The 21,070-nt window shown below is 46.6% G+C and overlaps 1 protein-coding gene across 2 annotated transcripts in view; it reads right to left on the reverse strand.

Annotated features, from left to right (window-relative positions):
- TP63 (tumor protein p63) overlaps positions 1-21,070 on the reverse strand; it is a 131,852-nt gene that overhangs the window by 12,337 nt on the left and 98,445 nt on the right. Inside the window, exons 5-10 of one of the 2 annotated variants that reach the window (XM_073358732.2) lie at positions 8,675-8,861; positions 7,061-7,176; positions 6,593-6,702; positions 5,689-5,825; positions 4,662-4,744; positions 3,455-3,579 (exon numbers count right to left, since the gene is read on the reverse strand). In XM_073358732.2, coding sequence (XP_073214833.1) covers positions 3,455-3,579; positions 4,662-4,744; positions 5,689-5,825; positions 6,593-6,702; positions 7,061-7,176; positions 8,675-8,861 — 758 coding nt within the window. The remainder of the gene's footprint in view (positions 1-3,454; positions 3,580-4,661; positions 4,745-5,688; positions 5,826-6,592; positions 6,703-7,060; positions 7,177-8,674; positions 8,862-21,070) is intronic. The other variant, XM_073358733.2, reaches the window with a different exon arrangement.

A 21,070-nucleotide genomic window follows, 5' to 3' on the forward strand; every position in this document is an offset into this window, starting at 1 on the left:
CAAAGTGTCTTCCAAATTAAAATATGTATTGGTCTTATAAAAATGCACTCAAGGCTTTGTCTGTGGCATATGCAGGATGAAAACTGTTGCTAACCCCCCACCTATGATCATGAAGGTATCTGGCATGCCCGTAAACTAGGGAAAACCATGCATCAAAGAATGAGTAGACAGAAAGAAATATGAGACAGAGAGGGAGAGGGAGGAAGGGTATCTGTCAATGTAATTATAGTGAAATATTTTCTGATTACCTTGTCAGATGCTATACTTTTTGATCACCATTAGGCTTTTCTTCTCTCCCCCAAAATATTAAGACAATTATATTTCCTACCTGCCAAATGCAGTCTGACATTTTTGCATGAAAATTGAAGGCTCTTACAGGATTTTTCCAAGCGGATCCATTTTATTGATTTTTAAACAATTACTATATCGCTATTGTGATTCTCCCCTTTGCTTTTTCCAATCCTTAGCCACACCCCTTTAAAGATTAAGATGAAACTTTTAATGTGAAAGCGGGGAGATGGGACTCCGCTCTTAACTATGGTTCTAAAAAGTCATTGGAAAGAAATCCATTTCTCTTTGCTTAGAGCTCGATTACAGCCCACAGACATGCGCGCACGGCTGCACGCGGGGAACGTACCGCTACAGGCAACACACCAGGGCCCTGATCCCGCAATCAGATGCGGGCAAGCCCCAGTGGCTGCACAGAGCCCCAGTGGGACCCCAGTCAGACACACCATCCAGATGGGTGACTGCAGGTGCAATATGTAGCTTCTAATCTCCTAATTTTGCATGCAGCTTCAGCATACATTTTTGAAAGCATAGCCCTGGACACAGAAGTATTTTCCTTTTCTTTAAGAACAGCCTGAAAAATGAGTCACGGTTTATCTTGTCCCGATAAATATGCAGTGACTAAACCTCTCCTACTAGATTAGCAGCATTTGCTCATTTTGACCTTCCTTACTTCATAAACGAGACCATGTCATTGAGTCAGGGTCTCCGGAATTTCCTCTCTTCATTACCCCTTTGCTGAGACCTGGGAAACTCCTTTACCCCCAGCCTTGTCGGGTGGTAACGGCCACCAGCCCATAGCTTCTTTATCCCTAACGGTCTCTGGTTCTTGCTTGTTTGTGCTGGAATGAATCTAGCTGACCCGGTGTACTGCTGCTTTGCTAAAGCACTCCAACCAGACAGCCAACCAAGTCTAAGCAGTTGATATTTTTAATGCACTTTTCAGTACGGACGATAGGCCACCTTCCAGGAGAGCTCAGCTATTACTGTGTTAGGATTGTGCAAATGCTGAAGGGTATCTTTCCTCCTCCATTCTTAAAAGCTCTTAATCTTTCTCCACACTATCTGGGCACACTTGGCAGCTGAGAAATTAACACATGACTGGAGCAGCACCAGGAGATGTGCTGAAAGTGGTTTCATTAAATTAAGTGGATGGACTCACACACACACACACACACACAGTTTCTAAAGGTAAAAATATCAACTTTGCCTGCTAGGAACCCATCTCACTGATACTGAAAGAGCAAAAACAGTAATTATGGCAAAGCAACTCTGTCAGCAGTGAGAGGAAGGGTGTCATTTACATCAATCCTCTTCTGCTTACAAAACCATTTTCATACAGAAATGCTGTATCAGGGGTACCTTTAAAGCCACAAAAGTATATGTGGGTGCAAGCAGACTTGTCGACAGCTAGCCTTTATGACGCAGACAAACATTCAGTGCAGATTGCTGGAACGTAATGGGAATCTCACCAAGTAGATAGGCAAGCCCCCTCACGGGGCCTATATGCTCCATCCATCTCAGCCCAAGACCTGGCTGACGTCCCTATAAACACTACAGCTGGCATTCCCAGCGCCTCCTCTATACACACGGGGCGAAACCTGCCACCGTCCAGAGAGCGCGCACAAGGCCTAGGTGCCACATCAGCCCTAAGACAAGGCCTAGGTACCCTGTGGGCTCAAGTGGGACTTATGAGGTACTTTGGTCTCATGCCAGGGCTGCCGGGGGGGGCAAGCGGGGCAATTTGTCCCAGGCCCCACAGGGGCCCCCACAAAAGAGCTTCCAGCGGCACTTCGGTGGCGGGGGGTCCTTCAGTGCTGCTGAACACACCCAGAGTGAAGGACCTGCCCCACCCCTTCTTCCACTCCGGGTCTTCATCGGCAATTCGGCGGCGGGGGTCCTTCCGCTCCATGTCCTCGGTGAAGTGCCCCAAAGACCCGGAGCTGAAGGACCCCTGCCGCCGAAGACCCCAGGCCCCCTGAATCCTCTGGGCAGCCCTGTCTCATGCTGCCCCTAGCCACAGTGTTACATGACACAGCCTCTAGGTGAAGGTACACCAGCAGGAAGGAAGACTACTGCATGGGTGGGTGCATACAATACACACTGCTCCTTTCTGCTGCCTGCTTTCGTTCTCAAGCAAGCAGTGCAAGTCACGAGACCCGGGGTCTCTCCTCTGCTGTGTCACAGACTCAGTACGACTGTAGGCAAGCCACAGTCTTCACGGTGGCTCAGTTTTCCCCAGCTGCAAAATGGGGTGAATGACAGCTTCTCACGCTGAAGTTAGAGAAGTAGCGGCAAAATTAATGCTTGTAAATGCTTTGATATCCTTTAACGAGGGGCCCGATGCATGCGCTAATTACTGCCTTAAACACCCCACGGACAGCTGTTCTGCCCCCAGCCTCTTTTACTTCTGCAATTTTTAACCTACTACTAGAATTTCCCACTAAGGCATAGCATCTGTCCATCAATGATAGCAAAGTAATTTACTGAAGGCACAACTGCCCCGTCTAAATGTTCTTCACAATCCCGGCTCATCATGCTCTTGGAAGAGCGCTCCTAGAGAGAGATTCCAAGGGTGGGTGAGCTGCTGCTGTGGAGTATCTTCCCGTCGCCACAGAGCATGGCCCACGCCCCGTATCGCTTAGCCCAGTCGTCAGTGCTCACTAAGTTTCTGTCTGTGGGCAGGTTAATAGAAGGGGCTGGACAAAAGGTACTTCAAGACTGTCAATCCACAGCCTGGGCACTCCAGTTAAGAAGCAAGCAACCCGTTCCTCGCCATGCATCTCATAAGGTCAAAGGCAAACCGTCTGTGAGAACAAGGGACTAGATCGAGTTGGAGGGAGGGCTCGGCTGCCCTATTACTGAGCTAGGGGAAAGCCGCGGAGTTGCCATCTAGCTCTCGGCTCCTCTAAAATTTTGGACCCAGGGATTTGTTTCGAGTCCCTCCCTAGCAATGACTGGTTCCTCCTGCCGCATCCGACCAAAGAGTCACTCTCTGCTCTAGGCCTTGCTATCGGGCAGGACTTTGCCAGTGGCTGGTAAACAAGAGGATATTGGGACATTTCTTAACCGCCACATCAGTGGCGGAGTGTGTGCGTGGGGGGGGGCAACCGGGCAACCCTCTCTCTTCCTCTCCCTCCAACCAGCTCCCCGCTGGTGTACTCACTGCTTCTGGAGCAGGTGCTGCTGCTGCTGCCTGTACGTCTCGATTGTGTGCTGCGGGAGGGACTGCATGAGCTCCAAGGACTCCTTGATCTTTAGCAGCATTTCATACGTCTCCCGTCCCCGGACCTGCACGGTGGGGATAAGGCAACACTTAAAGCCCTTGGATCTGAAAGTTACCAAGCCACAGGGTAGGACTTCCGGCCACCTCCGCGATCTTCTGCTAAAGCCAAACAAACCACAGCAAAGCAGGAAGCAAATACCCTGGCTACACATGCTGTAGACGCTGGGTCTAAACCTACAGTTCCATGGTCTATACAGGGAGGTCTGACTGCTGAGCCTGTCAGAGGAGATCGACTGAAGCTTCACAGTCCAGGTCTGGATTACGAACACTCAACATCTGGGGGTTGTTTAGATCAAAGCTTGTCATTTGGCTCCGTATAAATATACCAGGAAAATTCAGACCCAGCTGTTTGGCCCTCTTAGATAATGCAGCGGTAGGTACTAGAAAAAAATCCCACATTACATTCTCTTGAGAGGAGATTTCAATAGGCCTGGATTTTAATATCCCATGCCCTAAGAATAGGGGTGCTTGGATCTGAGGGTTTGGTTTGGGCCCATCTCTTCTTTTAAGTGCACTGAGCTTTGAGTGCAAGGGCAACATTACTCATTGAGGAAACCAGTCAATTGGCAATTACAGACATTTTTTGCTCTTCATTTCTATTCCTGTCCTGTGTTTATTACAGCATATTTCATTTTGATCATTTTCTCTGCAGTGCTGATAATGCTCATAAAAGCAAAAAAATCCATCCATCTTGGCAAGAAAAGGGTCCAGTCCATTATTGCTGGAGGAAACTGGAGTTTCATACATTCAGAAATGAGAGGGGAGAAAGATCTATCAGGTCATCCAGTCCACTCACTCGCCACTGCAGACTCTTCCCTCTGGACATTGTTGGGTGCTTTGTGCAAGCCATTCTTAAACAATTCAAGCAATGGGTCTTGCATTGCTCACTTGAAGGGTGAATTTAAGGTGCAGATTTGAAAAAGCTATTGCTCACCCCTAAAGCCAATAATCTGTTGATAATTGTGCATCATGGATGTCGTTATTTTACTTAGAACTAAATAAACAGCTCGTTTACCTCAATTAATTTAGATGATGCCAAAAGAAGTAGAGGAACATGGGCAAAAAACAAAACAAGTACCAAGCTTACCGGTAAGTACAGGAGCTCGTCATCTGGAGTGCGACGTTTTTTGATAGATGTCATCTGTATCCCATGCGTGCTCTGCCGAAAAGCTGCAAGGAAAACCCCACAGTGCCTGATTAGAATTTGGCATGTCTACTGCTGCTGGGTTTTCAATGAGATCTCTGTGCTCAAGACCTATAGGTTTGAAAAAGGTTGCTGGCTAAACAGCACCTGCCAGGGCGTGAATGCAACTTGAGGCATCCGTTTGTGGCTACGAAAGTACGGAGCTGACTTTCATATCTTTAATCGTGTATTAATGGCCTTGACAAATGGGAAATGAGTCAACAAGAGAGTGTTGGGCAAACAGAAAATCCACAACTAACTGCACTCAGGACAACAACTGGGTCTTTCCAGACAGTACAACGAATCTAAGTATCTCAGGGCTGCCTACCTCCCAGTGAATCATTACCATATTGCCCATAACTCTTTAAGAGAGTGGGTTGAGTGGCAAAGTAGTAAAATCTCTTGATGAGGTAAATCTCTACAGCTTGTTGCTCCAAGCTAAATTCTGGAGCCTCGCTAAGTGGAAACACTGAGTATGCAGGAAACCAGGGCTGTTTGATTGGGTTAATGTCCGGGCTTAACTGGAGTCTCAAGTCCAGCCCCCCTTCGGTGGAAGGGTAGCAGACCAACTCTCAGACTGGTGTTCCATATTTAGGATACCTGTAACACTATTCGCAACGGACAGGATTTCAGTGCTGCTAGGCAATCTGCATGCTACCAGTGACATAAACGCTGTTGGTGGGATAGCAGGCCCACTCGCTGCACCAAATAGGCAATTTGTTTGAGAGCAATTAATGTTTAGCAGGTTTAATTCACTGCTCAAGCAGAAACCCTCCAAAGAGCCTTTTCTAAGAGAGTGGCAATTGCTCTTCCACCCAACATCCTCCAGCTCAGTCTTCTCCAATCTCAGTTGCTCTGGTACCAAAGCCAGCGTGCTCCCTGTGCACTGAAAGCTTTGGCTGCGAGCAGCCCAGCTGTGCCAGCTACTTACGGCGCTTCGTACCGTCACCGTTCTTTGTGCTGTCGGAGACTTGCTGCTTTCTAATGCTGTCCTCATCTGCTTTGCGGTCCCTCCCTGGACAAGCGCAAATGCGGGCTTCAAAACACCGGCGGCCTAGGACTTGTCCACTAGAGTGAGGAGAAAGAGGGAAGGCGTTAATTCAGGCCCAGCAGTGACCAGCAATGGATATGCACATTGAAACTCAACACAACGGGGCAAACTTTCCCACCCCCTACCTGGATCACAACCACAACACCCCACATCTGAACTAGAGACTAGCTAACAGGGGGCTGAGCTACCTGCTTTGTGCACCCATACATGTTGTTAACCACACAAATGGATCCACCCGCTGATCACTGCATCTCAGCTTGTTCTGTGAATCCCTGCAAGCGTACTGCAGTCGCCGAACGGCTGCTTGCCTTCGTGATGCAGTCACAGGGAATTTCCACCTTTGAGCATCTCAGAACTAGACACACGCGGAATTATTTCAACTGCCTCCACGAAGCAGCACGGCACAGACAGGGCTTTTGCTCTGTAGATCTCAAAGCAGCTCGCAAAGGTGGGCAAGCGTCACTAGACCCATTTAAGAGATGGGGAAACGGGCCTAGAGAGGCTATATGACACACCAGGGTCACACAGCGAGTAATGCAAAGGCCATGCTGGAAATAAACGCCAGCTCTCCTGAGGCTCAACTGATGCCCTGATCACTGGATCACCCTGACATGTAAAAATAAGGGTGAAAATAATTCTGCTCTCTCCCCTCTCTCATTCTTAGGAAGTTTACAAAACCCTCCTGACCAGGATTGGCACAGGGAAGCAATGTCGCCTGGCAAACATCGGGCAATGCTCTCTCACTCCACCTTCCAGTGCTACTGATCTGCTGCGTGCTACTCACTCTCTTGTTTCCAGCGTTACGATGATGAGGATCGGACGGCGGTTCATCCCGCCAACACAGCTGCTGTTGCACATGAAGTTGTACAACACCGTCGTGAACTCAGTGCCAACCTGGACACAGAGAAATCATGATAAAGGGGTGACTGCAGATGGAAGGAGCTGTGCATTCCTCTTTCCCCCACTAGCTACACTTATATCACGTCCTATCAAAGGCGGGCCGTAAACCATAAGGGTTGGGTCTGGATGTCAGCTTTCTCAGAGCCTGGGGAAGTTCAGACCCTGCAGGGGGTCCTGCTTCAAACCCCTCTGTAAATAGGAGGAGGATGAAATAAGTGGGTTGAAGAAAGAGTCAAATTCTCCTTGAACTAAAGCAAAGAGCTTTTCAGAAGTCCCCTCCCTTCCGCGAGTGGCAGGCTTTGTTAGAGAGTGCAGGGGAGAACATTGGACTGGGCACAGATCTCACACTTACCTGCGGTGGTTCATAGGGTACGAGTACACTCTGCCTTCCGGTGATGGGGTCTTCCACGTATTGAGCATGGCTGTTTCCTTCCACCCGGATCAAGTGGCTGGGAGGGGCGATCTGCCCTGCAGATGGAGGGAGGAGACAGAAGGAAAGTTTTCCTGTAAAGTAAGCTCAAGCCCAGGGGAGCGTGATCTTCCACAAGCCTAGGACACGCTATGTTCCTTACTCAGCTGGCCCCCATGGCCACGGATGTGATTATTATTCTCACCGCACTTCACAGAGGCAGGGAAGCAATTGCACAGATGGGGACCTGAGTCAGACTTGCCCAAGGTCATGCAGGGAGTATGTAGCAGAGCAGCAACTTGAACCCGTGTATCCTGAACCCCCAGGCTCGTGTACTAACCACTGGACCATCCTTTTCTGGCTCTCAAGAGGAAGCACTGCCATGCCTTTGACAGCTCCACAGTAACACATCTGGGGCCTTGTTCCAGAAAGCAACTCCATGAAGGTTTTCATCCCATGCCTGGCCTTGAAAAGCCTGTGCACAAAGCAACTGGAATCCTTGAAATCCCCACTCCTTTTACTCGCTTTCCAATCAATACCCTACATAACATGGCTGCCTCCTGCCACTCCTCCCTGACAACTAGACAAGGTGCAAGCGAAAAGAAAAGAAAGGGATACAAATTATATCCAAAGCAGTCTTTGAAAGGCATGCTCTCCCATTGGGCGGTACTCTTATCTCCCTTCTTCCTGTCCCTAACCCCCTGGCCAAACAACTAGAGTCCTTGCTAATTGCACTGCCTTGTCTAGTAGTTTAGATTGTAACCTCCCCAAGGCAGGATCTGTCCACTGCCATACACAGCTAGGGTGTTAGATAAACAACACATCTGGGCCGCAAACCAGATGCTTTTCGAACCCACGTGAACTTGGGTAAGAGACAACACAGACGTTAAGTTTGGAAAAGTTAAAAACCCGGGACATCTCTAAAACAACCGGTAGCAAACTACTAACAGCAGGAGTAAGTAATAAATTAAGAAACAATGGATTGTTAATAAATTAATCCTGATCAGATAATGCTAAAAACGAACAGGAGGACAGTCTACAGCTCGAAGCTGGCACATGGGTGTTATCCTCCTTGAGACAAACATCCCTACATCTCTGAGACATGGATTAAAGACTCAAGAGGATATTGCATCCTGTTACCGGATTCCTTTCCCAATAGCATGGGAGACCATTTCTGAGTAGAACAGCTGCCTCTTGGAAAGGGAGCAAGTTTGGGGAGGGGCGGCAGCATTGGGGAGGGGAGGGCTGAGGAAGAGGCTTTCTGCGCCAGCTTGGCGCAGGGTCAGATGTTGATCCAGCCTGGGCAGCCTTGTCATTTATTTTAGCCCTGCATACCCAGGGCTGTACTGCTACATTAGCGAGAAGCCTCCAACCACACAGAAAGGAGGGAGGGTCGTCAGGCCCTCTTGGGTTTGTTACTCAGCAAAACTTCCCTCTAACGTTGGGCCTAGAATCCTATCAGGCCATGCCGTACCCTCTGGCATGGGCACGTGATGCCCGCGCCTGGGGGGTGTGGCTGAGGGCAGGTGCTGGCCCGGCACGTGACGTTCGCCTTACCCTCGTTGAACTCCCGGCTCAGCTCGTGGTTCGGGCAGCGTTTGACCACCTCAGTGACGTGCTCAGCCTTCTTGTAGACTGGCATGGCGCGGATAATGGCGCCCTGTGGCGGCGGGGTCATGACTTTGACCTGGATGGGACATGTCTTGGCAATCTGGCAGTACAGCTTCTTCAGCTCGGTCGAGTACTAGAAGGAAAGGGGGACAAGAGCAACATTAGTCCGTATTTGCAGCTGTCGGAGATGGGCAGAGAGTCAAGGCTGCAGAATTCCGTGAGCTGTAAAGCTCCGTGCACGGGGGCTATTTGGTTTGCGACTGGGCATAGGTTGTGGATCCACTATTTATTTACTCTCCATGCATTTTACACAAAAGAAGTGTCAAATCAAAGCTCCCCAGAGCCAACGCCGCTATGTGAACTGGACCTGGCCTTTCAGTGACAGCTTGAACAAGCCCTGAACCCACAACCTTCAGGACTGTAATCAACCAACTTAACCCCTCAGCCACCGCACCTGAGAAAAGAAATAGCGAAGGCCCAATTCTAACTACCCTGCATCAGAACAGCCCTGAGCCACAGGAGCATTTGAAAACCAGACCAGCATGCAGATCTGAACTGTCATCACATTTTGCAAGTGGGCTTCCTATCTATCTCCCATCTCCCTAGTGGTCTGAAATGAAATCATGGACCTAAACACGACTACAACTCGGTGGGTATTTGAAAAGGAGATCCCAGTCTGAACTGTGCGAGTGGGACCCATCCCGAAGTATTTATTTATACAATACGCACTTCCCTCAGGGGCGTGCTAACGGTGACCCTATGTAGCCCCTCTATGGCAACCTTGCTCCGAGGATCTCAAAGTGCTAACTACCCCTCGCCGCAGAGAAGTATATCATCTTTTTACACGTGGGGAGGCCAGGCATAGAGAATTGAAGTGACTCGCCTAAAGAGAGAGAGTCAGTCACCAGCAGAGCCTGGAACAGAACCCAGAACAGAACTCGGACAGAGAGTCCAAGACATGGGCCCTCATCAGTAGAGTACAGCTCCCTCTCCTGAAAGTAAGATGCCTGTGTATGAGGAACACATCAGACTCCAGCTATGTTAGCTACAAATAAAACTATTACCCTCCCACTTCCACTGGTGTGTCTGCCACAGTAAGGCCCCAGTTCAGCTCAGCACTGCAGCACATAAGTCCCTTTGATTCAGGGAGACTTCAGCAAAGCACGGGTGCACCCCACTTTTATCAATGGATTTAAGCAAGTTCTTAAATGCTTAGTTCGCTCAGAGCCTAAACCCTTTTCTCTGGATTCTCTCCCTGAAGGTAGCGTCCAGTCTTCTCTGCTCCATGAAATACTTCCACAGACACTCCCCAATTCCCTCCCTCCCAGACTACATGACCACAACGGTTCTCCGGCCCGTGTTACGCAGGAGGTCAGACTACGTGACCACAACGGTTCCTTCTGGCCTTGAAATCTATGAAATAGAGAACTGCCTCCCTAACCACTTGAACCACAGAAATTCCTGGCATTCTCCCACTGACTTCTATTAATTTCTTATCGTGGAATGCGAGCAAAAGCCCCAAAGTGGTTGTTTTCTTTAAAAGGTCTTTAACGGCAACAGCTCATCTACCTGCTCCCAATTGCTCAAACAAGGAGCCAACAGGTAACCGACGCCAGCTGGCCATCACATCCTGCCGGTACAGGAGAGCCTGGCACACATATGGGGTAGGTGGCTGGTCATGTGGCAGCAAAGGGATTAGCAACTGCTATTCGGGGGATTATGTGTGTTTCAAAGGTTACTCGCAGCAACATGCAAGAAAACCAGAGTCAGAAGAACTGGGGAGTAGGGGAAGTGACTCAAGGCCATCCCACTGCCCAGGAGTTTGACACCATTGCAGTCGAGGTGCTGCAAACGTTTTAAGTTTTCAGATTTTCTAAAATGTGAAGACAAAGTTATGCAATCTGTTTTATGTGCCTGCAGGCTAGAGATTAAACACACAAAGGATTTACCCAGCCTGCGGAAATGGAGAATGTGCCAAACAAAGACAGCTTGCGAAACAAATCTAGACGGTGACTTATCAAAGGCTTCTTTTTAACCTATAATTTCGTATTTATTCTTTTTTATTAAAAAATAATTCCTTGCACAGTTAATTCACTGTTATTTTAGTCCGAATGCTACCTTACCATATCCCCAAGAAAGGAACATTTTAAAAAAAGAGCCATCCACATTTTAAAATGTCGGGAAGTTAAGCAACAGAATTTTAACCACGGCACCACTGTGGTACCTGTGTGCTGCGGCTCAGAATTTATGGAGTCAAATGAAGTCGCTAAGATTTGCAAAGCCAAACAACACTAATGGAAACTAAGTGTCCAAATCCCCTAGACAGCTTTGAAACCATGCACAGCCCAGCATGGTTCAATAAGAAGGATAAAGCATGTGCTGTAGGGGACAACATGCTAGATGTTTGTAAGTGTTTGGAGAGGTAAACAACAAGGAGGAGGAAGAACTTCAGCTGATCCAGGGCAGGTATAAACGAGGTGTAATGGGTAACATTACATTACCAGCAGGATCTTTCAAGTCAGGTTCTTTGAGTGACTGCTGTTCTTTTCAAAAGGGAAATCTTAGCAATTTTCACCCAGGAGAATCCTAGTGTGTATATGCACAGAGGGATCACTTTGATTTAAGAAATGCAGCCAAATTTGGGGAGAAATGCAGCAAGTTTTTAACACGATGATTTAGGACAAAAACAAAGAATATTGCATCCATATAAAACTGGAGGGGAAATTATTAAGCAGACAGAATCTACCTTCCCCTCATGAAACTTGGCCAGGTCGCTGGAGATAACACCTTAACCTGTGTGACAATGTACAGCATCTTCTATGATGTGGACTGGAGCGTTAGATCTCATTTAATGGAACGAGTGACGGAAACTTGGAAAAAATTCATTCCTCCCAGGAGAGGAGAGGCCCCCTGTTTAAGCAGCGATAATGAAGATTCTGGGGCCTGTTCTCACAAGGCCCCGAGTACTTGTCTCTGACAGACACAGGCTGGAGTTCAGCGCATCACAGGACCCGGGCCAGGCATGACACTTCACACACCACATGCAGCTCCCAGTGTACAGTCTACTAATCTGTTCTTTGTTCAAGGCATCATCCGTGCACTGCAAAGAGGAGCTTTCTATCAAGAGCAGAAAGGCAAGGGGGCACTGAAGAGGAGAGGACAGGGGGGCTTACTGCTCCCTGACTGGGCCAGTGGTTCAAGTCTCACCAGGGCAGCACAAGGGATAGGACTCTGGAAATCCCAGCCAAAACACAGCATTCAAAGCCATCTTGGGCAACACGGCCCTTCAGCCTACAGTCACCGAGAGGCCACAGTCCTGTAAGCTCAGTGTAAATCTGTCCATAAAGTACCTGCTGTCAGATATTAAATAAAGGCCCTTGGCTTTTTTTCCCTGCCAAACCCTTTGTGGTCATTTGTAATTTGAGTCCTAACTCTCTCTATTGGCACAATAGACGGGAACAGCTCGTTCACGGTGACTTCTAATCAGGTCAGTGATATTATGTGCATCTATGTAACAGAGAGATATGAAATATTTTTAAAGGAGGTTTGTGTCAGTGAAAACCTTGGAGACAGAAGCGCTCTGTGCATACACAGAAGATGTGTATATTTGGGATGAAATGGAAGATCTCTCAGGTAGATTCTTCTTCAGATGTGCACGAACTGCAGCCGAATTGCTTGTGTGCCCAGTAACATCCCTGGTACACAAGGCATAGGGCAGGAACTGACTGAAGCAATGGTCAAGCTGTTTTGAAGCCCCTACATACCAATGCAGCACCAATTGCGTGCTGCAATACAGAGGTGAAGTATCACTGAGACTGCAACATAAACAGTGTACTCAACTCCAGACACAGAAATGGACAATTTGGGGAGAGGTCACAGATGGTCCTCAAAAGTTACCAGATGAGTTCTGGGACTAGGTTGTGAGGAAAGAACTAAACATGCCATACTGGTTTAAGTGACAATGAAGGGGTTAGAAGTCTACAAAAAAAGCATAAAAATGAGAGAGAGAAGTTATTTTTCAGGATTACAAAGAGGTGTAACTGAGTAATGGGCTCTGAAACCAAGAAAGGAAATATCTGGACTTTGTTCCAATAGCTGTATTTGCAAGGGAAATAAATATCCCAGTGGTAGTGGACCAGTACGTGCCCAGTTATGAACAGTTCAGCATGGGCTGAAAGATGGACTAGCAAACCCAGTTAAGACTTTTCATACTGTAATCTTTTCTTCCAGAACTGGCAGAAGCCAAAAAATTAAGCCAGAGTCAGCACTTCATCCTCAATTGCACTGTTGTTTTTTTGGAAGAAATTAATATCGTGGTATAAATAAGTGGAAACTGGCAAGTTTGGACCAACTTGGTCAGATACTTTACAAGGTCAATATCCTGGGCTCCCTCGGATTATGTAATCCAAATGGCAGGATATGCAGGTAAGAGTATACCAATGAAACTGACTGGGAGGAGAATACTGTAAGTTAGCTTTGCTCAATACACTGGCCTGTCATTTTGAAGCACGACGACAACTGTTGTTATCCATTAATGAGAACAAGAGCTGAACCAACCCCACAGCCCAGGGAGCTAACCCTGAACACGCCAGCGAGAATTTCTGCTCCATGTACAGAGCAGACAGTTACTTAAGACAAATGCGTTAGAAATACAGCCCAGCTAGATGCCCTCAGCTGAGAGAGAACGAGAAGGTTTGCTTAGCCTTTTCTTTGGGGTTCAAGCTCCGTGTGTCATGTCCAAATAAGCAGACTCAGGTCGCTAAAAACAACAGTAAATTCTGCTCTTTGACTAATAATATGTTTTAAAGGAAAAGAAAAAACATTCCAATGACTCCAGCCCTGCCCTCACCACCTGCCTGAGCAGACATACTATATTACACACTCTTGGCATCCCCACTGGTAATTCAGTATCACAATGCATACACATGCCAGCTCACATCAGCCGACACCTGTCTGATTTCTCAACAAGCCCCCTTTTCCTTAAGGTGAGTAAACAAAAGGTTTAAAGAAAAACCTTTCAGCTTCCAAATGAAGCAATTTCAGCTAGGTAAAGGAAGGGTCTCTTGGAAGGAACTGCTCTGTTTGTGCAACACAAGTCGCGTGGGCTTTCCATAGAGTAATGAACTCCCAGGCAGAACTCTGATGCAGCAAAATCCCTGACATGCTGCTTTAATTCATAGATTCCCAGGCCAGAAGGGACTACTAAGATCATCTCGTCTGACCTCCTGGATAGCACAGGCCAGGGAACCTCACCAAAACATTTCCACACCCATATCTTTGAGACAACCATCCAGCCTTGATTTAAAAATGGCCAGTGATGGAGACTCCACCAGGAGTCTTGATAAGTTGTTCTAATGATTAATTATCCTCATTATTAACAATTTACACCTTATTTCCAGTCTGAATTTGTCTAGCTTCAACTTTCCAGCCATTGGATTGTGCTATACCTTTCTCTGATACACTGAAGAACTCACTATGAAACGTTTGGCTCCCACGTAGGTACTTACAGACTCTGATCAAGTCACCCCTTTAACCTTCTCTTTGTTAAACTAAGGAGATGGACTCCAGAATCTCAATAAGGCAGGTTTTCTAATCCTTTAATCATTCTCGTGGCTCTTCTCCTGCTGCAATTTGTCACCATCCTTCTTGAGTTGTGGGCACCAGAACTGGACACAGGATTCCAGCAGGGATCACACCAGTGCCAAATACAGAGGTGAAATAACCTCTCTACTCCTACTCAAGAGCTCATTTATGCATCCATGGATCCCATTAGCCCTTTTGGCCACAGCGTCGCATTGGGAGCTCAAGTTTAGCTAATTATCCACCCCCATAAGTCCTTTTCAGTCACTGCTTTCCAGGACTGAGTCCCCCATTCTGTAAGCATGGCCTACATTCTTTGTTCTACATGTGCATATTTACATTTAGCTGTATTAACAGATCGCTGTGTATCAGTGACCTGTCCTCCTTCATTATTTACCATTCCCACAATTTTTTAGTCGTCTGCAAACTTTATCAGTGATGATTTTATGTTTTCTTCCAGGTCATTGATAAAAATGCTCATTATGTAGGGCAAGAACCCATCCCTGCAGGACCCCATTAGAAACATCCCCAGTCAGTGATGATTCCACATTTATGTTTACATTTTGAAGACTGTCAGACAGCCAGTTTTTCATCCAGTTAATGTGGTGTCATGTTAATTTTATATCGTTCTAGATTTTTAATCAAAACGGTGTGCAAATCAAATGCCCTACAGAAGTCTAAGTATATTATATCAAACACTACTCCTTTTGTCAATGAAACTTGTGATCTTAAGTACCTCTAAGGTCCATCTCAATTTCCAAGCTAGTCAAGTCCCTGTGGCCCAGCGGGCTTCTAAGTAAGAAAGTGGCTCACCCAACACCAGGAGTGCCCACTGTTAATGCCGAATACTTATGAATATGAATAGAATCTAGGATGCTAGCTAGTGAATATAAGATCCTCTATCTTCAAGTCCCTTTCACTCAGAACAATAATGGTTAAAAACAACTTACAACCTTCCCCCAGCAACTCAGTTTTTAGTAAAGCTCATTTAGTTTGGGATTAATTTTAAGTTGCAAATTCACGACCCCGCTTGCCTGCAAGTTTTCCACCAGTACACTGCAGCTGAGATACTGTCCGAGAAATAAGAAGTCCTCTGTCACCAGAGGGGAAACTGAGTCTCTCTGTTCTGCTAGCTGCCAAAACACAGTGCGTAGAGAATTCGGACACATGCATTTTGCAAATTCAGACACATGCAAATACTGGGTTTCAGTTTGTTTGAGGTGAAGTTTTTTAATTTTTTTTTTGATCGTTTGTTCATTAGCAACACACTCTGCTAGAAGCTTAATTTCCTATGAGCAAAAGCGTTCCAAGGAGCAACGCCAAAGGTTACACAGATTCCTAGGGAATAAATGCAAACGGCTTAAGAAAAGCCAGTTTAAGCAATTCTGACATTAGAATGGTGTGGAGGGGAAAATCCCTCTTGACCCAAAATAAAATCTACACAGATTATCTGAGACAAAAGCCATGTTTGATGGCAAGTGCTTATAACATCTGCCATTCACCAAAGATGTATGAACAAGATGTTTGTGAGCTAGTCTGAATTCAGAGCCTGATCCAATAGAAGCTCAGTCAGAACGGGAGGGAATCACATTGGGTTTCCCATGAGAATTCACACTCAGCATTGCTGCAAAATCAATCCTATAAACTCAGGAGATCCTTGTCTTGACTGCCAATGCTGTTTCTGCTTTGGGTACAGAAAGTGCTGTATAAAGCCAGGTTCCTTTCTCCGGAAAGAGAAGGAAGGGAAACCAGGGCATTCTACTAAACCTGCCCTTCCTACTGGCGAAGATGCCTGCTGCATTCAAAACACTGAAACCAAAGTTGCTGCTCAGTGGCCATGTGTCCCGCGCATAACAAACGTGAGAGCCTCCCAGGCAGGGGCTGAGCCTGACTGGACACGGAAACCAGGAAAGCTAACGGGAGCTGAGGGTGCTGATGAGCAGACACTATGTGAGGAAAAATAAGACAGTGCTTTTGGAGGTGTGGCTCCTCACGTCAAGGGAGAGTCAATGCTGCCCTTCTCTTGCACACTCCATGCACTTTACAGACCATGCTGAAAGAAACCTAACATACTTGCAAAGGAGGGACACATCACCCTCATTCTGGAATATGGGGAAACTGAGGCACAGAGAAAAGATTGTCTTGTGCAATGTCCAGCCAGAAGATCACCCTTTGCCCCTCAAAATGTGTAGGAATAAGACACTGTGCAGTGCCTAGGCACAGGTGTATTCACTGAATAGGCAGCTGCAGAGTCTGCATGACCGTGGAGAAAACCCCACATCCTCGCATTGACACACAGGATGTGAGGGGGTGTCTCTGAACTAAAGGGCTCCTTTGCAGTTCAGCTTCACTGTAACTCCCTTTATTGAGCACTCTTCCCCCCCTGCTCCCCATTCCTCTCTCTCTCGCTCTGCAGACTGCTGGTTGCCAGACATGTACGAATTGCGCTGATGAGCTATTAAAATCCTTCCTCCAAGCGCTTTTCCCCCAAGAGCCGCAGCCAAAGGCCGCCTGTTGCCACCTGTCAGTTGCAGGGATTAATTACCTGAACAGGGCTGGGAGCGGCGCATTCTTCCCCCGGCCGCGCCCACTAAAATGTTGACATCAGGCAGGTGGGCCTCATATCTGTGCTGTCTGCAACCGTGAAGGGGGGCTTGGCGTGGGGGCGGGGGAAGAACGCAGCTCCACAGGAGAGAGATGGGGAGCGTTTACACTGCAAACCACAAGAAGACGAAGGGAGGAATGTGTCACAGTAATTCTTTGTTCCCTTGGGGCACGACAGCACTAAATGCTCTTAACGCTGGACTGGACTCCAATGGCAGCTGCTCCACCTTGGAAGCTTTAATAAAATAAAATAAAATAATAAAAAAAAAGCTGGCCCGCCTAGGTAAAAGGGGATGGGGAGGGGTGGCTGGGAGTAGGAGAATGGAGAAGTGTAGCCTCCAGGCAAGAATTCAGAACTGAGTCGGGTGTGTTGGGTTCCCCCCACCCCCTCTGAGGGATCAGCTAACCCTTTACCCATTTCTCTGTCTGACACTTTGGAGCTGCTGGGATTTCTTACTAATTATATTTCACCTCGCAATCACTTGCAGGAGGCAACCAGGAGAGAAAAATATAAGCAGAGTGCATACAGAATACACAATGGGATCACAGTCTCTCGATTCTGGATGACTGAGTGTCTGAGTGGTACCCAGGATCGCTGGAAAGCGTACCAGCAGGCTAGCTGCCATGAGAGAAGGCCACTCTGATCCCTGGACGGGGACCCTGAACTCCCCGAGTTATGTACATTTCCAGTCCACAGATAGTCTCAACCCGGAGAGAGCACACAGCTGGCCCCTCTGAAATTCAGTCTCTGAATCCACACAACTAAATTATTATTATTTAATACTTTCAGCAGGATTCTCTGCTTTCTTCAACTCCATGAGCGAAAACACTGGAAGATCAATCTGCCACTATATGTTCAAGAGTGGAAGACTTGGCAATATTCAACCCCCCAACCTTCCTAAACTGAATGCTACGGTCCTTGGCTCTTGCTCGTATAAATTCATTCAAGGACTTGTGCTTGGAGTCAGCGGAGATGGAATACTGGAGCAGCTAGAAGAAAGCTCTGATTCTGCTCTAAACATCCACTGTTCCAAACAGGGTGAAGGGCAAAGAGATTAATTTCCAGCCCTGTGCAAAGCACTCCCTTCCCTCCTGGGCATAGAGAGCTGACTCCATTGTACACTCTTATCTGCCACTCCTCCCTGCACTGAATACACATCCATCCCTAGTCTTCTCATGTACATAATACCTGCTCCAGGTCCCACTTCCCTAACACAATCCTAAACCAACATGGGGTGGTGCTGCAAGCAGAGAGAACACAAAGACTGACTGGGGGTCACTGACCCGTACACCAGTAGAAAAGCAGAAATGTTTCCAAGCAAACTGAAGTTGATGGGAGCTGCGGGGAGCTCCCCATTTTGGGAAAAATCAGGTCACTTCTTTAGGTGTCTATATACGGATTTAGACTCCCAACTTTAAGATCTTTAAAGTTTTTGAACGTTTTGGATACAATATATTGGCTGTAGCAGTACTTGTATGCTTAGTTGTGTCAATAAAGTGATGATGATAGAAACTGAATTATGCCAATTATCGTTTAATAAAGATTTGCAATCTAATTCAAAAGACTGACATTTGAGGTTTTTACATTTCATTTTGACTTTGTGAACAAGGCCTGATTTCATTAAAAGCCTGAGAAAATTTTAGGGAGCTGGCTTGAGAACAGGGTTCATTCCTGAATGAAAGAGAGACGAACCCTCAAAGGAGTCTATTTTCAAGCAAAAACGCCCAACTTTTGAACACTTTTATTACAAAACTTCATGTTGGTAAAGATCTATTTTCACATGGAAATGTGCGAACGTGAGAGTTTTCACAACCTTCAGGGCAAAAATCCTGAAACATACATTATGAATAACTGTGCAAACATTTTTACAACTTTGTACAGCCCTACAGTGTTCAATACAGGTCGCACTGCCCAAACATACTAATGCAATGTTATGATTGCTGGGGAAAGCCGTAACGTTTCCATTTTTTTTTGTTTACGTATTTGAATTCTTTACCTTTTCATTAATACATTTCTCTCCTCTTTTGGAATTATTTTTTTAAAGTTTTTAAATTTAAATTAAAAAAAACTTCATGCAACCACTCAACTTACCACAAACAAACAATCTATCTACCCTCACCCTGGACATTCTGCTTGTATGTTGCATCCATTTTCACTGTGTTATCTGGCTCTGTCTTTTTAATTGCAGGCTCTTTGGGGTAAGTACTGCATTCTCCTTTGAGTCTGGAAAGAATTTAGTACATTTTGGGCACAACCACTGTCTAAAGAACAACATATATGAGATACATCAATTCACATGGGAAATTTGTGCAGAAGAGGGGGTCCTCAATGAACTGAAGCTGAAGACAATGAGCCAATCCTGCAGTCGTCCCTATACAGACAGAATGCAGTATCTGACCCGGTGTTACTAAATACAGTACAGGAATCTCATGGCATTAAGTGATTTCTATAGTGAGATTTTTTTTCTTACCCCAAAATTAAGAAGCACCCCCAACATATTCTTGCATCTAGAGTTGCATACACAGTATGAATGCTAACTCCTGGCCCACTCAGGATAGTGGTATCAAGAGGACTCAGCCATTGGCTTGACCTCCAACATACATGGCTTTCTGAAAATTACACGCTCACTCAACCATAAGTTATGGGCTGGATGCAGGAATCACAGAGTAAAATTTTCCAGCCTGTATTATTCAGGAAATCAGATTAGATCATATGGATATACAGGGGTTTTGTTTGTTTTTTTACAGGGTGGATATTAGATCATCCATCTCTCAACTGAAAACATCCTAAGTCCTTGAATCCGAACAAGGGTCTGCCCAGATAGGACAGAGTGTTAAGTCCCACCAACTTCAGTGTGGCTCTCCACAGGGTTAGCCTGCATGGATCTGAGCACAGGATTGCAGCCCTGAGCTGATTTTTCATGTTATCTTACAGAAAGGGTCAGGTCAACAGGGAGCCACAAGTCAGGGTCTGCAAGAACAAACCTTCACAAAGCCAGAGACAACTTTCCAAGCCCCCAGGAATCTCAGTAGCAGTGTGCCCATGTAAACCTGGAAGGGAAACTGACTGCAGGCCAAGGTGAAACTGCTGTCCTCTCAGCTTGCACCACAAAAGCAAGATGCTGCAGCCAAGCAGTGAGCACACTGCACTAATAGGGGAAAGCAAAACCCAATTTGACGTTCAACATGACAGCACCCCGTTAGCTGCAAGGCTGCTCTGCACTGAGCCTCCAGCAGCCAATACTGATAACCATTTCCTTCCCACCTCCCGTATTTATAAATATGTTTTACACACACCGGCCACTCTCAATTAGCGCTGGGGATCTTCCTGTGCAATTGGAGCCACTGCTGCGTAATGGGAAAAGTGAAATTCATCATGAACATGCCGCAATCTTTCATTTATCACTCCTAATGCAACAGAATTAAAGACAGGCAAATCTCTGTTCAAAACAGCACAATGAGCGGATAATTTTCAAAGGAGCCTATAGGAGTTAGGCCCCAAATCCTACTGAAATAGGAACTAGCGACTTAACATTAGGTCCCTTCCAACACCCATCCTTAGGGTTCAACTGAACTGTATAGCACCTGCTACATTCTAAGTTACAGGCAGCCGTGGTTTCATTAACTCATCCTGCCAGGCACGATGTTGAGCACCCTTGGATGGCAAATCATCATTAACTGCCTCTTGAATTCCCTTCAGGCCGTCACATGCACCAGCCTGACTCAGCATAACAGGGTAGGCAAGGCACACGGGAGTACTAGTGCCTTAGCAGAATGATTATCTGGGTTCTGACCCTGCTCCCAGCTCTGTATCTGAGCCCCTCCCCACTATACACTGCTTTGCACGTGTGAGACACCTTCTTTCACATATTCATAGATTCCAAGACCAGCAGGGATCATTGTGATCACCTGGTCTGACCTCCTGTATAACACAAGCCACAGAACTTGCCCCCAAAACACATCCAATCTTGATTTAAAAATTGCTGGGGATGGAGAATTCACCACGACCCTTGGTAACTTGTTCCAGTGGTTAATTACTCTGACCATTAAAAGTGTACAACTTATTTTCAGCCTGAATTTGTCTGGTGTCCACTTCCAGCCACTGGATCGTGTTAGACCCTAGATTGAAGAGGGTCTCTGCTAGATTGAAGAGACCGT

Source organism: Lepidochelys kempii, chromosome 9 (assembly GCF_965140285.1).
Source record: "Lepidochelys kempii isolate rLepKem1 chromosome 9, rLepKem1.hap1, whole genome shotgun sequence".
In the NCBI taxonomy this organism is placed as follows: Eukaryota; Metazoa; Chordata; order Testudines; family Cheloniidae; genus Lepidochelys; species Lepidochelys kempii.